At 40.3% G+C, this 14,413-nt stretch overlaps 1 protein-coding gene across 3 annotated transcripts in view; it reads left to right on the top strand.

Annotated features, from left to right (window-relative positions):
* Window positions 1-556: 556 nt before the first annotated feature.
* ST7L (suppression of tumorigenicity 7 like) overlaps window positions 557-14,413 on the top strand; it is a 144,646-nt gene continuing 130,789 nt past the window's right edge. Inside the window, exons 1-5 of one of the 3 annotated variants that reach the window (XM_081111772.1) lie at window positions 562-784; window positions 2,274-2,356; window positions 7,024-7,186; window positions 8,686-8,740; window positions 12,387-12,502. In XM_081111772.1, the coding sequence (XP_080967898.1) occupies window positions 577-784; window positions 2,274-2,356; window positions 7,024-7,186; window positions 8,686-8,740; window positions 12,387-12,502 (625 nt within the window). In that variant the 5' untranslated portion in view covers window positions 562-576. Of the gene's footprint in view, window positions 785-2,273; window positions 2,357-7,023; window positions 7,187-8,685; window positions 8,741-12,386; window positions 12,503-14,413 lie in introns of all 3 variants that reach the window. The other 2 variants (XM_081111771.1, XR_013997112.1) reach the window with 2 other exon arrangements.

Below are 14,413 nucleotides of genomic sequence, written 5' to 3'. Positions count from 1 at the left end.
AGGCAGTGACGGGCGCCGGGGCGGGGCGGGCGCGGCTCGGAGTGCCCGCGCCGGGAAGTCAGTCGCCTTTGCCTGAAGTGACTTTAAGTCTAATGCCGTCCTCACTGAGTTACATTCACTTCCCCTCTCATCTGCGGGACGCGGGGAGCGGGTCTCGACTGCTCTTGGCGCCCGAGCCCCATCCGACCAAACAGCACTTGCTACTCCTCTAGGTTTTCCCCGTCCAAGGGGCTAAGTGCTGCTCCGTCCCTGTTGGGCCGGTGGCTTTTCAAAGCCCAGGAAATGGGGGCGAAGGGTGACCCTCACGCTCATGGAAGCGAAATCACTTCACTCCGGGGTCACATCCCAGCCCAGTTTCTCCGGAGGAGGTGCGGCTATCCGTCCCGGGCCGCCCTCGGAAGGGGCAGGTAGCCCCCGCCCAGGGACGCTCCTTCACCTCCCAAACCTCGGTCCCGGACCCCCGAGGCGCTCGGCCTTCCCAGCGGCCAGCCTCAGGCCCGCCACTATCCCAGGATTCCCGGCGCCCGGCTTCCTGCCCGGCTTCCCTCCCAGCGCCGGCGCCCGGGGAGCGCCAAGATGGCGGACGGCGACGGGCCGGGTGTTGCCGCCGCGGCCGCGGCCTCTCCTCAGGCACCCGCTCCCGGCCCGAGCCCGCCGCCGGGCTGGAGGGAGCGGCTGCGGGCCGGGCTGATGGGGACGTGGGCCTCGCTGTGGTTCGTGGTGGGGCTGGGGCTGCTTTACGCTCTGAGGGTCCCGCTGAGGCTGTGTGAGAATGTGGCCGCGGGTGAGAGGCCCAGACTTCCCCGGGGGTTGGGTTGGGGCGGGGGTGTGTGTGCCGGGGGGTTGGGGGGTCAAAGGCCAAAGGGCAGAGGTTCAGTGGTCCCTGGAGGGCTCCGGGGAAGGAGGCGGCGGCGCGCGGCGACTCGGTGGGTTTTTTCCCCCTCTGGGGCCGCCGCTCCGCCGCCGCCTGTCAACGCCGGGCAGTGGCCACCGGCTCCTCCCGGACCCGAGGTCCGCCTCCCTGCTGCCGCGTCTCCCCGGGGCGGAGCCGCCACCTGACGGGACCGACCGGGGCACTCGCAGACCGGGATGCAGGACTTAGACACACAACCCCCGCCATTGGTAGGATCCCGGGAAAATCGGGCCTGCGAGCCGCCCGCCCGCCGCTCCCCGGGCCGTGCCCGGCCGAGCCCACGAAGACGAGCGCTCCTCTACTCGAGTGTGTGAGGGCCCCGGATCCTGGCCAACCGCCCTCGTGTTTTAAATAGTTCTGTCAGCACACAGTTTTCGTCAGATTTTTTTTTGGTCTGTTCGTTGTTAGGGCTTTACCTTCTGTAACAAACTAGAGAAATGCAGGTAGTGAAGGGAGAGAGAGCCACACACGGCGGTGGGCCCTCGCCACGTCGGCGGACGGCTCGCCACGTGGCCCGGGCGGAGGTTCCTGCTGCCCCGGATTCGGCCGCGGCACGGATGGGGGCAGCTCTGTTAGGTCGCGACTGCAGCTTAAATGCCCCCCTTTCTGTCCCATGAGATGGCACGGAATGCTGGGATAATGCTCCGAAATAGTTTTTTTTTTTTTTTTTTTTTTTTTTTTTTTTTTTTTACAACATAGTTATTATGTACATTCAGATACAGCGAACACAAAAACAAGCTAAATAACTGGGCCTTCCTACCCGGTTTGGTGGAGCCAATGCGGTGGTCTCTGTAACCGGTTAATGAAGTGCCTACTGGTGGTTATTCCACTCAGTGAAAGTGTGTCATTTATTTTCCTACGTGTTAACCAGGTGCACCATTTAGATGAGACTAGTTAAGTATTTTGCAATTTTTATGTCTAAAATCCAAAGTATTTATGAGACAGTTTATTTGAAGAGCCTGGCCTAGACTTTGAGCGAGTCAGGTGCAGGGAGGGAGCTCTCGGTTTGTTGCTACTCTCGTTGGGCTGTTTTCCCAGCCCAGCTACTCCACCAGCCCAGCTACTCCACCAGCCCAGCTACTCCACCGGCCCAGCTACTCCACCAGCCCAGCTACCTGGCCACCAGCCGAGCTCCTGGCCACGGAAAAGCAAGTGTTTTTTTTTTTTTTTTTGAGAGTAGCATACAATGGGACGTTAAAGTAGCTTTTAAAAAATTACAACTTTCTCAAATGAATGTCATACTAGATATTAATCCACTTTTGTTCCCCCACTTATAAAGACACCTGCATATTTGTAACTTGAGTACTTTGAATTTGCATTTTTTTTAAAACTTTGATTTTTTTTTTTTTCCTTTTGGCAGTGACAGTATTTTTAAATTCACTGACGTCCAAATTCTATGTGGCACTTACAGGGACATGTTCTTTGATATCAGGACTAATATTTGTAAGTAGTTTCCATTTCCTTCATGCTTTTGTATTTATCTAAAGATCACAACTCTTTATACAGTTACAATAATTATAAATACGTGTAGATCAGCATCCTCAAAATGTGTTCAGTATCTTGAAAAAGCCACCGCATCTCCTCTCCACTTTTAGAGCTTGACAGTATGCAGTTGTGTATAAAAGACTTACATTATGTAGGGAATTGAGAGGTGAATTGCATTTAAATGCTTACAGGGCCCATCTTGGTAACAAAAATGAGTCAAATGGGCACAGTGTAAAAACTGAATTCTTTGAGGGCTGGGTAGACTGGACAATGCATGCTACTTCTAAGAAGGGCTAAAGCTGATTGTTGCCATGTAGACTTGTGGACCATTATTACCAGATTTTCCAAATGATCCCAAGAGAATCTGGATACACAAGTTTTCATATAAAATCTCACAATATGTTAATGTTGGCAGCATTGGACAAACTAAAAATTTATCTGTGTCTTGAATTCAGCCTATAGGCTTGCCAGTTATCTTCTCTGTAGTGTTTAAGAGCAGGATTTGAGCCAGGTTAACCCTCACTTTTGGTGGTGTGACTTAGGGCACGTTAATTAACTTTTCTATCCCCCGGTTTTCTGAGGTGTAAATGGTGGTGGTGGTGGGGGGGTAATAATAGTATCTACTTCATAGGATTATGATGACTAAATGAGGTAAGGTGTGTAAAAGTAACAAACCGGTAGCTCATACAGAGTGAACATTTAATGAATTTGGGCTGTTGTTATTCTGAGAAGTCCTACAATAAAGAAGTCAATTTAACTTTAATTCAGCTTTTTCTTGTCTTATTTCATCCAGCTTGCATTTTTAATTCAAAATTTTTTTTCAAGTTTATACTTTTTGTTACCATCCCTAGTAATGGAAGAAACTTTGGAAAAGTATTGCTACACATACAAATCTTAGGAAGTATTATGGTGTGCATGGCCAAGGAATTTTTCTGTACTTTTTTCTCATCTCTAGGTGGTGCTCTCCAGCTATAGTAGAAATAACAGCATTTGTATTGGAGTGTTTTGGTTTTGTTTTGTTTTTAATAAGGACTAACACTTGACCATTTTGATAAAGTGAAATGCCAGACAAGAAAGGGATTTTTCTCTTGACTTAAAAAAAGTTATTGAGGAATTCAGGATGAAAACTATGGGTTAATATACCAGTAAGCCTTAAAATGTATTGATTTATAAAGTCCATTCATAATTAAGCACATTTAGTCAATACAGTATGAGTCAAAATAAAGAAAATAAATTATCTTTAAACAGCTGATATAATAGAAAAAGCTTTGGTTTTAGAACTAGAAGATGTGGTTTTAAGTCTTGACTCTGCCACTTACTGGCTTATAACTGGGCAAATCACATAAATTCTGAGCCTTTTTTAAAAAAATACTCTTACTGATTTTTTACAGAGAGGAAGTGGGGGGGGGATAGAGAGTTAGAAATATTGATGAGAGAGAAACATCGATCAGCTGTCTCCTGCACACCTCCTACTGTGGATGTGCCCGCAACCAAGGTACATGCCCTTGACTGGAATTGAACCTGGAACCTTTCAGTCTGCAGGCCAATGCTCTTTCCACTGAGCCAAACTGGTTAGGGCTAAATTCTGAGTCTTAATCTCCTGATTTATAAGGGGAAATTTATATGTGTGTTATATATTATCTTTTAAATTTTATTTATTGATTGATTTTTAGAGAGAGGAAAAGAGAAAGAAACATCGATTTGTTGTTCCACTTATTTATGCATTCATTGGTTGATTCTTGCATGTGCCCTGACTAAGGATTGAACCACAACTTGGCATATGCTCTAACCAATTGAGCTACTCAGCAGGGATACATACGATCTTTTTAAACCAAAGTTTTGTTTTGTTACTCCTCACCTGAGGATATTACTCATTGATTTTTAGAGATAGTGGAGGGAAGAGGGAGAGACAGAGAAACATCACTGTGAGAGAGACACAGCGATTGGTTGCCTCCTGCATGTCCCAACAAGGGCTGGGGATCGAGCTTGCAACTGAGGTACAATGCCCTTTGTAATTGAACCAGGAACTGTTCAGTCCGCAGACTGATGTTCTATCCACTGAGCCAAACTGACTAGGGCTAAACCAAAGTTTTAAAATTAGGAAACATCGTAAAGGTTAAATTTTGTCATCACTCTTGCAAAATTGATGAGTTTTCATTAGCAAAGGTTATGTTTATAATTTCTTTCACCACCTGGACTTACGAAACTTGTGTGTATATACACACACACTTACATATGTACATACACTGTGGTATGTTCCGGAGGTAGCCTGTGTAATGGTTAGAACCTCTGAAGTCAGGTAAACCTGAGTAAGAATCCTAGCTCTACCAAGTATGGATGGTGTGAACCAAAGCTAGTTATTTAAAGCGGGAATAGATAGATGTTCTTTCTGAAATCAGTTGTTGTGAAAATTAATGCATGTAAAGAACTTGGCACAATGCTTGGTAAGTATTAGCAATTATTATTGCTCATTTGTGTTAAAAAGTTGATTCAAAAGGTAAATAAAAACAACTAACATATTAACTAATTAAAAAACTGCCAACACTTCATATAGTGAAGGACACATTTTGTCATTGTTGCCTTTATGATTAATGTCCCTGACTGATGTAATATAAATCTTGTCTTTTCTGTCACGTGAATAACTTCTGCTTTGTGATTTCTTTTGGTTGTTTTAAAGAAGTTTCATCCCATTTCTCAGTAAAAGAAGCCAATCTGGGGCTATATTTGGTGGTGATTAACTGCCTGCTAACTCAGTAAAAGAAAGCAGGAAAAGCCATTCTAGACCGAGCATAAGACATTAGTGGCATGATAGAAAAAATTCTGCCCCTTGATTTTCTAGCACTGTCCTATAAATGTTACAGCATTTGGTCCATGGAGTAATTGGGCTTCAGTGTACAAAATGACATCATACTTTTGGCATCTTTTTAACATGTTTGTTCTGTTGTTTACTGAAGCAAAAAATAACATTCTTAAAGGTTTAAGAACTGATACCTCTCTCTGTCTCACAGATCATAGCAAAATAGTTTTTAAAGAGGTTGTAGTCTCTTAAGTAGTGTGGATATGTTTGTTAATTCTTTAAGTAAAGTAATACCAGCACATTTGTCTGCTACAGGGTAGAGAATATGCTATCAGTTGACTTTGTAAGGGAAGGTGGTCCACAAGCAAGAGAAGGAAGGTATTAAAGTTATTTTACAGTCAGAAACTAGTTACTAGTCATTTGAACAGTTTTAATCTATAAAGTCCCTGATTGATTGATGATTCATTTGACAAATATTTATAAATATTTGTTAGGCACTCTTTTAGATGTTGGGGATACCATGGTAAGCAGATAAACACAGCTTCTGTCCTCACGAAATGTGGTCTACAGGTGATTATGGACATTGATTCATTTGACATTTTTTAAATTTAGTACCTACACTCACACAGTGTTTCTGAGCTTGTAGCAATGAACAAAACGCGAAAAAATCCTTGTGGAACTTACATTATATTAGAGCAATATATAATAAAAGATAAAGAAGTAAAACAAATAGTATGTTCTTACTATTAGTGGTAAGTGCTAAAGAGAAAATGAAGCAGAAAAAGGCATATGAAGTGTCAGAGGAGAAGGCTGACATTTTATACAGGGAAGTTGGGGAAGGCCTCACTGAAATAGCGATTCTTCAATAAGGAAATGAGGAAGCTAGCTGTGCTGATTGTGTTACTCCTTCCTAAAGGGGTCGTGTTCTTTGGGTGCTTGAAAGATAGTAACAAAATCAGTTGTTTAATTATTACAAGTGAAACGATTACTATCAAAGGATAATAACAAGATCCCATGGGAGTACAGCTTTCTGTTTGTGAATCAGGAAAAGTTCCCCAATGATGTGTCATTTAAGCTGTAACCCAAAAGAGTCAGGCAAAGGGAACTGAGAAAGTTGGAGTGTTCAAATGTGAAACTTTCTGCTAATTCAGCACAAAGAGCTTCTTTTGGTTCCTCTTTTTGTAATAGTGATAAACCATGGAAACAGAAAGAAGTGAATATTCTGTTTTTTAAATGGTCCAAAATTGGAATCAACCTGATCCTTAACCTACATTGATAATACTGTCAAATACTGGAATAGTACTTTATTTCTCAAGGGACACTTATAATTCTTATTAACCATATTTAGTAGATAGGACATTGATGTTCTGAGAGGGTAGCAGTAAAGTCACTTGCCCAAGGCACAAAGCTAATAAATAGATAGCAAAATTGGGAGTCAAATGGGGGCATTCTAAGCCTAGTCTAATCCATCATGCTAGTTGTTTCAAACTTATTTTTTTCAATTATGCTACAGATAGAATAAAATGACAATGTAATTTAACATAATCTATAGATTAAACCTTTTTATTGTTTTTAATGGTTTATTTACAGATGTATTTCTTTTCATTTTGCCTAAGCTTGTCTAAATTTCATGACAAAGCTATGAAAGAAGTATTTCACTTTTGCTCGCATATGTTATTGGGTAATCTTATATTTGGCTTATTTTTTTGGAAGGAGAGTACATTTAAAATGCTGAATTAAAGGAACATCTTGAGATAATGTTTTAATTTGAGCTCCTATCTGCTCATTAGTTCTGTATTAAATGAAAGATGTTTTCTGTTTGTCATAGATATTTGAATGGTGGTACTTCCATAAACATGGTACATCTTTTATTGAGCAAGTGTCGGTAAACCATTTGCGACCATTGATGGGAGGAACAGAAAGAAGCATGTCAGAGCCAGCTTCTCTTTCCAACAGCAGAGAAAGTGAAAACAGCAGACAGAATGTGTCAGGTGATTACTTATCTAATGTTTTCAGAGCTATATAGTTAGTCTTTATTTATTTATTTATTTATTTATTTTTAAAATATATTTTATTGATTTTTTTACAGAGAGGAAGGGAGAGGGATAGAGAGTCAGAAACATCGATGAGAGAGAAACATCGATCAGCTGCCTCCTGCACATCCCCCAATGGGGAAGTGCCCGTAACCCAGGTACATGCCCTTGACAGGAATCGAACCCGGGACCCTTCAGTCCGCAGGCTGACGCTCTATCCACTGAGCCAAACCGGTTTCGGCAAGAGCTATATAGTTAGTCTTTAGAGCTGTATAGTTAAGATTGTGTTTAGCTGTGGGAGATAGAAACTCACAACAATAGAAGTTTGCCTATCCATGTATATATTGATCTAGAGAGTGAGAATCATCAGAGACTCAGACTCCTATTTTGTTAGCCTGACGTCTCCAAATGCAGTTTTGCCTTGTGGTCTAAGACAGCCACTCTGGCTCCACCTATCATCCCCACAGTCCAATCAGCAGGAAGGAGATTAGGCCAGGAGGACAATCCTCATACTTGGTATTGCCTTGTTTTACTGGGCTAGCCGATAACGAATCCAATGATGACCAGTATGATTTGGTGTCACTGCCTTGACTCGGGCTAAAGTACTAGCAGTTTTACCCACCATTGATTTTGTACCATCAGCTCAATTTTGCAGTATGGGGACTAGGGTGAAGTATGTCAGGTGCCTGGGCACAAAATTTAAGTCCTCACTCTCAGGGTTGAGTTCAAGTCAACACAATTAAAAAGGCAAATAATGGCTGGGTAGCTCAGTTGGTTAGAATGTCATCCCCATACATCAGGGTTGTGAGTTCAATCCTCACAGTCAGGGCACATACAAGAGTCAACCAATAAATGCATAAGTAAGTTGAATAGCAAATTAACGTTTCTCTCTCTTTCTCCCTTCCTCTCTCTCACTCTCTCAAACAAAAATCAATTACAAAAATAAAAGGGCCCTGGCCGGTGTGGCTCAGTTGGCTGAGCATCCTCCCTATGTACCGAGAGGTCGGCAGTTCAATTCCTAGTTCGATTCCTGGTCAAGGCACATTCCTGGGTGGCTGGCTCCATCCCCAGTAGGGGGCATGCTGGAGGCAGCAGATCGATGTTTCTCTCACATCTATGTTTCTTTCCCTCTCCCTTCCTCTCTCTAAAATCGATAAAACATTTAAAGGAAATAAAAGGGAGAAACTTAAAACGAAACAGATAATCACATTATAATATGGTAAGTGCTATAATTGAATTATGAACCAAATGCTGTGAAGACAGAAATAAGGGAATGACTAGATTTAATTTTATGCTCCGTGACAGTAGGGTGATCCATGCCTTACTTATCTTTGTGCTATCAGTGGCTAGCACTGTACTTAGTATACAGTGACTATACAATAAATGTTGGCGAATTAAGGTTTAACAGCATTTGATTAAATTGTCTCACGTCCTCCCTTTTCTCTTTTGTTTTTTAGAATGCAAGGTATGGAGAAACCCTCTAAACCTTTTCAGAGGAGCAGAATATAGGAGGTAATACATTTTGCTTTTAGTATAATTACAGCATTGGTTTTAGAGTAAAAGTATTATGGAAACACTTGTTTTTATAACTATATCATAGCCCTTTTAGTTGGAGATACTGATATATACTAATAAGATAAAATGATTAGCAGTTTAGTTGGCAGCATCTTGATAGTACTTATTATAATAGTGTTCATAATGCATAATAAGTATACATTTGACCCCGGTTTATGGCAGAAAGCCTTTTCAAAGAATTTATAAGATTAAGAAGAAATTACAAATGTCAGTATATTCCTGTGCATATGTGCTCGATTTCAAAATTTATTTGAGCAGTCACTAGAAAATATCAATCTGAATGTGAATATGAATTTCATTTGTGCCACAGTCCAGGGTGTAGTACTTTCATATTGTATTTTATATTGCCATTTTCTATGTGCTCTACTGTATCCATTTCTCTCCTGGTTTATACACTAAATGAGAAACATTTTTGAAACTTATGACCAAAGATAGTTTACTTTTATTTATTTATTTATTTTTTAAAAATGTACTTTATTGACTTTTTACAGAGAGGAAGGGAGAGGGATAGAGAGTTAGAAACATCCATGAGAGAGAAACATCCATCAGCTGCCTCCTGCACACTCCCTACTGGGGATGTGCCCGCAACCCAGGTACATGCCCTTGACCGGAATCGAACCTGGGACCCTTCAGTCTGTAGGCCGACGCTCTATCCACTGAGCCAAACCGGTTAGGGCAGTTTACTTTTATTTTGAGAAGGGCTATGTTTTACCTGGAGATAGACTGGGCATGTTATTTAATTCATTGAATAAGAAACATTATGTGTCTGTTATGTATGGGCCCTGTGTAAAATGATGGGGATACTAAATGATTAAGTAATAATCTCTGTGCTTAAGGACTTGATAGTGTAGGACAGTCAGTCCTGGGAAGTGAAAACTAGGCTTTTATGAGAGATGCCACTAGCCTGTATTAAGGGATTCTGCAAGAGACAGATCCTTGAACTTCTCACTGTGTTTATTAAAAAAGGTTTTAGGCTATTCTTTGTTATATTTTACAGTGTCTACTTCATGAAGGTTTTAAAGAGAAGTTTCTTATCTTAGTATCACAAACACGTATGCTTCTTTGAATGAGTAGTTTATCTTAATGTAATAGTCTAAATTGCAATGATAATAATTGTGTGGTCATATTGTAGCTAACCCTTAGCAAGTGTATATATTTCGTGTTAGCCTCATTCCAGATTCCATTTTATGGCCCAATCCTAGTTTTTACTTTACTTAGTGTTTTTAATTTACTTCTAGTTTATGTTATTAACTAGAGCAGTGATGGTGAACCTATGACACATGTATCAGAGGTGACACGCGAACTCATTTTTTTGGTTGATTTTTCTTTGTTAAATGGCATTTAAATATATAAAATAAATATCAAAAATATAAGTCTTTGTTTTACTATGGTTGCAAATATCAAAAAATTTCTCTATGTGACATGGCACAAGAGTTAAGTTAGGGTTTTTCAAAATGCTGGCATGCCGAGTTCAAAAGGTTCACCATCACTGGACTAGAGGCCCGGTGCACGAATTCATGCACCAGTGGGGTCCCTTGACCTGTCCTGCGGGATTGGGCCAAAACCGGCTCTCCAACATCCCCTGAGGGGTCCTGGATTGTGAGAGGGTGTAGGCCAGGCCAAGGGACCCCACCGGTGCATGATTGGGGCTGGGGAGGGACTGCGGGAGGTCTCCAGGACATTTCCGGCCTGTCTTGCTCAGTCCTGATCAGCTGGACCCCAGCAGCAAGCTAACCTACTGGTTGGAGCGTCTGCCCCCTGGTGGTCAATCCATGTCATAGCGGTTGAGCGGCCTTAGCATATTACGCTTTAATTGGTTGAATGGCCAACCAGATGACCAGACACTTAGCATATTAGGCTTTTATTATATAGTATATTATACATTTTATATATATATATATATATATATTTAATATATTTTATTGATTTTTTACAGAGAGGAAGGGAGAGAGACAGAGAGTTAGAAACATCGATGAGAGAGAAACATCGATCAGCTGCCTCCTGCACATCTCCCACTGGGGATATGCCCGCAACCAAGGCACATGGCCCTGACCGGAACCGAACCCGGGACCCTTCAGTCCGCAGGCCGAGGCTCTATCCACTGAGCCAAACCGGTTTCGGCAATATTTTTACCTGCTTTAAATCATTTTGGGAATAATGTAGATTGTTAATAAATAATTTTTTATGGTTTTAGAATGGATAGCAAAACTGTTAAGTGAATAAGAATTTTCTTTTCCTTTTTCTCTTTATGATAATTTCTTGCAGAATAGCTAAAAACATTAAATAACAAGGCAACTCATACTATTAAATAACAACATCTTCAGTACTTATATAAATAATATTTACAATGTGCTTTTAAAGTGCTTTTTCTTCAGATTATAAAATGTACATATATTCATTGTAGGAATTGGGAAGAAAATAAAGAGATGTATGAAAAAGAAAGTAAAGATCACCTCTTTTTACCACTAAGTAATAATTACTATTAGTATTTCCATCCAGTCTCTCTTCTATATGCATGTATAGAATCAAAACTTCAACATCACAATGTGTGAAATTCCCACAGAATTTCTTCAAAAACATGATTTTTAGTACTTGTATTTACCATACCTTCTCTACTGCTTGCCTATCTGGGTTATAGATTTCACTGTTAACATTTACACTAGAGGGATATCTCTCTATATAAATATTTAACCACATATATGATTATTTCCTTAGAGTTGATTTGTAGCACTGGGATTACTGAATCAAGGGGTGTGAACAGTTTTTTCCCCTTCCCTTTAATCTTATTTTGATTATGGAAAATTTGAAAAATAAGCAAAAGTAGAGAGGATGGTATAATATAATATACTAGTATACCCATCCCCTACGTAGGTGTAAATATTTTTAAGATTCTTGATAGATATTGCCTAATTGATTTCTAGAACCAGAAATATAAATGCCAATTTACATGATACCAGCAGTATGTGTGAGTCCATATTCTACTTAACAATATATACATATTTGCCAATTTAATAGGTGAAAGTAAAAATTATTTCTTTTAATTTGCTGTTTGTTAATGTCTAATGAGATTGCACATTTAAAATGTATTTATTAGCCAATCTGTTAACGTGCTATTGTGAGTCTCAGAGGAATATGAAAGTTTAAATTTCTAATTTAGTAACATCTGAGAAAAGTTCCTCTTTGCTTTTATGCTTTGAAAGCCCTTTACCATCTTGATATCTGGTAAAAATCAACCTGTGTTTTCTTCTTTCTTTGTACTTTTACTTTTAATCATTCTAACTCACTGAAAATGTACTGAAGTATACTTAAAAAGGTATATATCTGAGGCAAATTTTCTTATCCCTTCAAATCCAATTTTGAAAGTGTTTGATGAATAGTCTAGCCTTTCCCTTTTCATTTTTTATGTTCTGTTATACTCTACGTAGTTTTTATAGGTTATCTCTTTTATTCATTATAATAAGCTTTTAAAGCATCCTGAAATGGAATTTTTAGCAGCATATGTTTGAATTTTAAATAGTGTCTGTTATAGCAAATCAATACTCTCTCATGTTTGATTTACATGTTTTCTTTTGTTTTGTTGAAGACTCACTTGGGTGACTGGTAAAGAGCCACTTACATACTATGACATGAATTTGTCAGCTCAGGACCATCAGACCTTTTTCACCTGTGACACAGACTTTTTACGTCCTTCAGACACAGGTATGTGTCATCTCTGTTCATGGGATAAACAGTGGTCATGAAGATTATTTTTAAAGCTCTTTATGGTTATTTATTATAATATACAAAGTTATTTGGCTTGGAGTTGTTTGCATTATTGATAAGAAAGCCAGATTAAATTGAAACTAATTATGATTGTAAACTAAGCTGTTACACTACTTTTCCTTCTTATAAAGAATTTATTTTATTAAAATATTGCTTCTATTATTACTTTAAAAAATCTTTCAGATAAAATGCAGCAACTGCTTATGCAGAGAAAAATGTACCCAGTTTGGTCTGGAAAATTAACACCTGCAATTATACATAGGAGAAAAGAGTAAGACAAAGTATAAACATTAGGGCATGGCATGTAGAGAAAAATGGGACATAATTTTATTCCAGTTATAAGTTAGAGATGCATTTAAAGTGGTGGAAGATCATAGAAATGTCTGTTTAATTCTCTCTAAGCTCTTCTCTATAGAAAAAATATTGAGACTGTTAAATGTATGGCTAGCTTTCTAATTTGAATGCCCTTTTCCTCCTTATCTATCCTTCTGCTTCTTTCTATCCTTCAGGCTCCAAATTAAAAGTCACATTCTCTAGAAAGTCTTCTCTGGGATCTTCTTTCTTCTCTGCAGTTCTACAGTGCTTAGTTCAAACCTCAATGAAACAATTTTCAACCACAAACAATTATTTGTTAATGTTCTTGTGTTGCTTTAATGTTTGTCCTCCCTAATAGGGTATGAAACTTTGGAAAGCAGGTACTGTATTCCATCATCTTTGAATTCCTATCGTCTGGCACAGTGCCTGGCATACTGTATTAATATTTATTATCTGATGAAAGTATGAATGAATGAGTGGTGTTGGTGTCACAGATGTCTTCAGCAATTTCACTAATAATAGTTAACACTTGTAAAGCACTTATTATGCACCAAGCATTGTTCTAAGAAATTTATATAAATGTACTAATCATCTTATGAGGTAGGTACTATTATCAGTCTTATTTTAAAAATAAAGAACCAGTGGTAGCCCTAGCTGGTTTGGCTCAGTGGATAGAGTGTTGGCCTGTGGACTGAAGGGTCTTGGGTTTGATTCCAATCAAGGGCACATGCCCGGTTGCAGGCTTGATCCCCAGTAGGGGTCATGCAAGAGTCAGCCAATCAATAATTCTCTCTCATCATTGATGTTTCTATCTCTCTCTCCCTCTCCCTTACTCTCTGAAATCAATTAAAAAAAAAGAACCAGAGGTAAAGGGGAATCAAGTAACATGCCTAAGTCATCTAGCTATCCTAGCTTATAATAGATAAACATGGTAATTAACTGTACCTCTGACACGCTTCCCATCAGCTAATCAGGGCAATATGCAAATTAACTGCCAACCAAGATGGTGGCCGGCAGCCAGGCAGCTGAAGCGAACAGGAGGCTTGCTTGCTCCAGTGATGGAGGAAGCCAAGGTTCCCCGCCTGCCACTGCTGGGCTCTGAGCTGCACTCTAAAAAACAATGTTGCAATTATAGAAGCTAAATAAACCCCAGAAACCTGCTTTCAGCCAGCTGGGCCTCAGAGCTGGAGCTGCAACAGTGTTTCAATTATAGAAGCCAAACAAACCCAGATACTTGCTTTCAGCAGCCGAGGTCTCAGAGCTGGAGCCGAGCCTCAGAGCTAAAGCCGGCTCCCAGTTCCAGTGACAGCCATAGAAGGTAAATAAATCCCAGAATAAAAAAAAAAAGAAAAGAAAAAAAGGAGAGGTTGGGAGCTTCAGTCACCTGCCAGCCTGAAAACGGCCCTCAGCCCCTCACCCAGACTGGCCAGGCACCCCATTGGGTACCCCCACCCTGAAGGGGGTGTGACCAGCTGCAAACAGCCATCATCCTCTCATCCAGGCTGGCCAGGCACCTAAGCAGGACCCCCACCC

This window comes from Myotis nattereri, assembly GCF_964212035.1.
Source record: "Myotis nattereri genome assembly, chromosome: 18".
Taxonomy (NCBI): domain Eukaryota; kingdom Metazoa; phylum Chordata; class Mammalia; order Chiroptera; family Vespertilionidae; genus Myotis; species Myotis nattereri.
The sequence above is the reverse complement of the archived record's forward strand: the minus strand, read 5'-3'. Positions and strand labels throughout refer to the sequence as shown.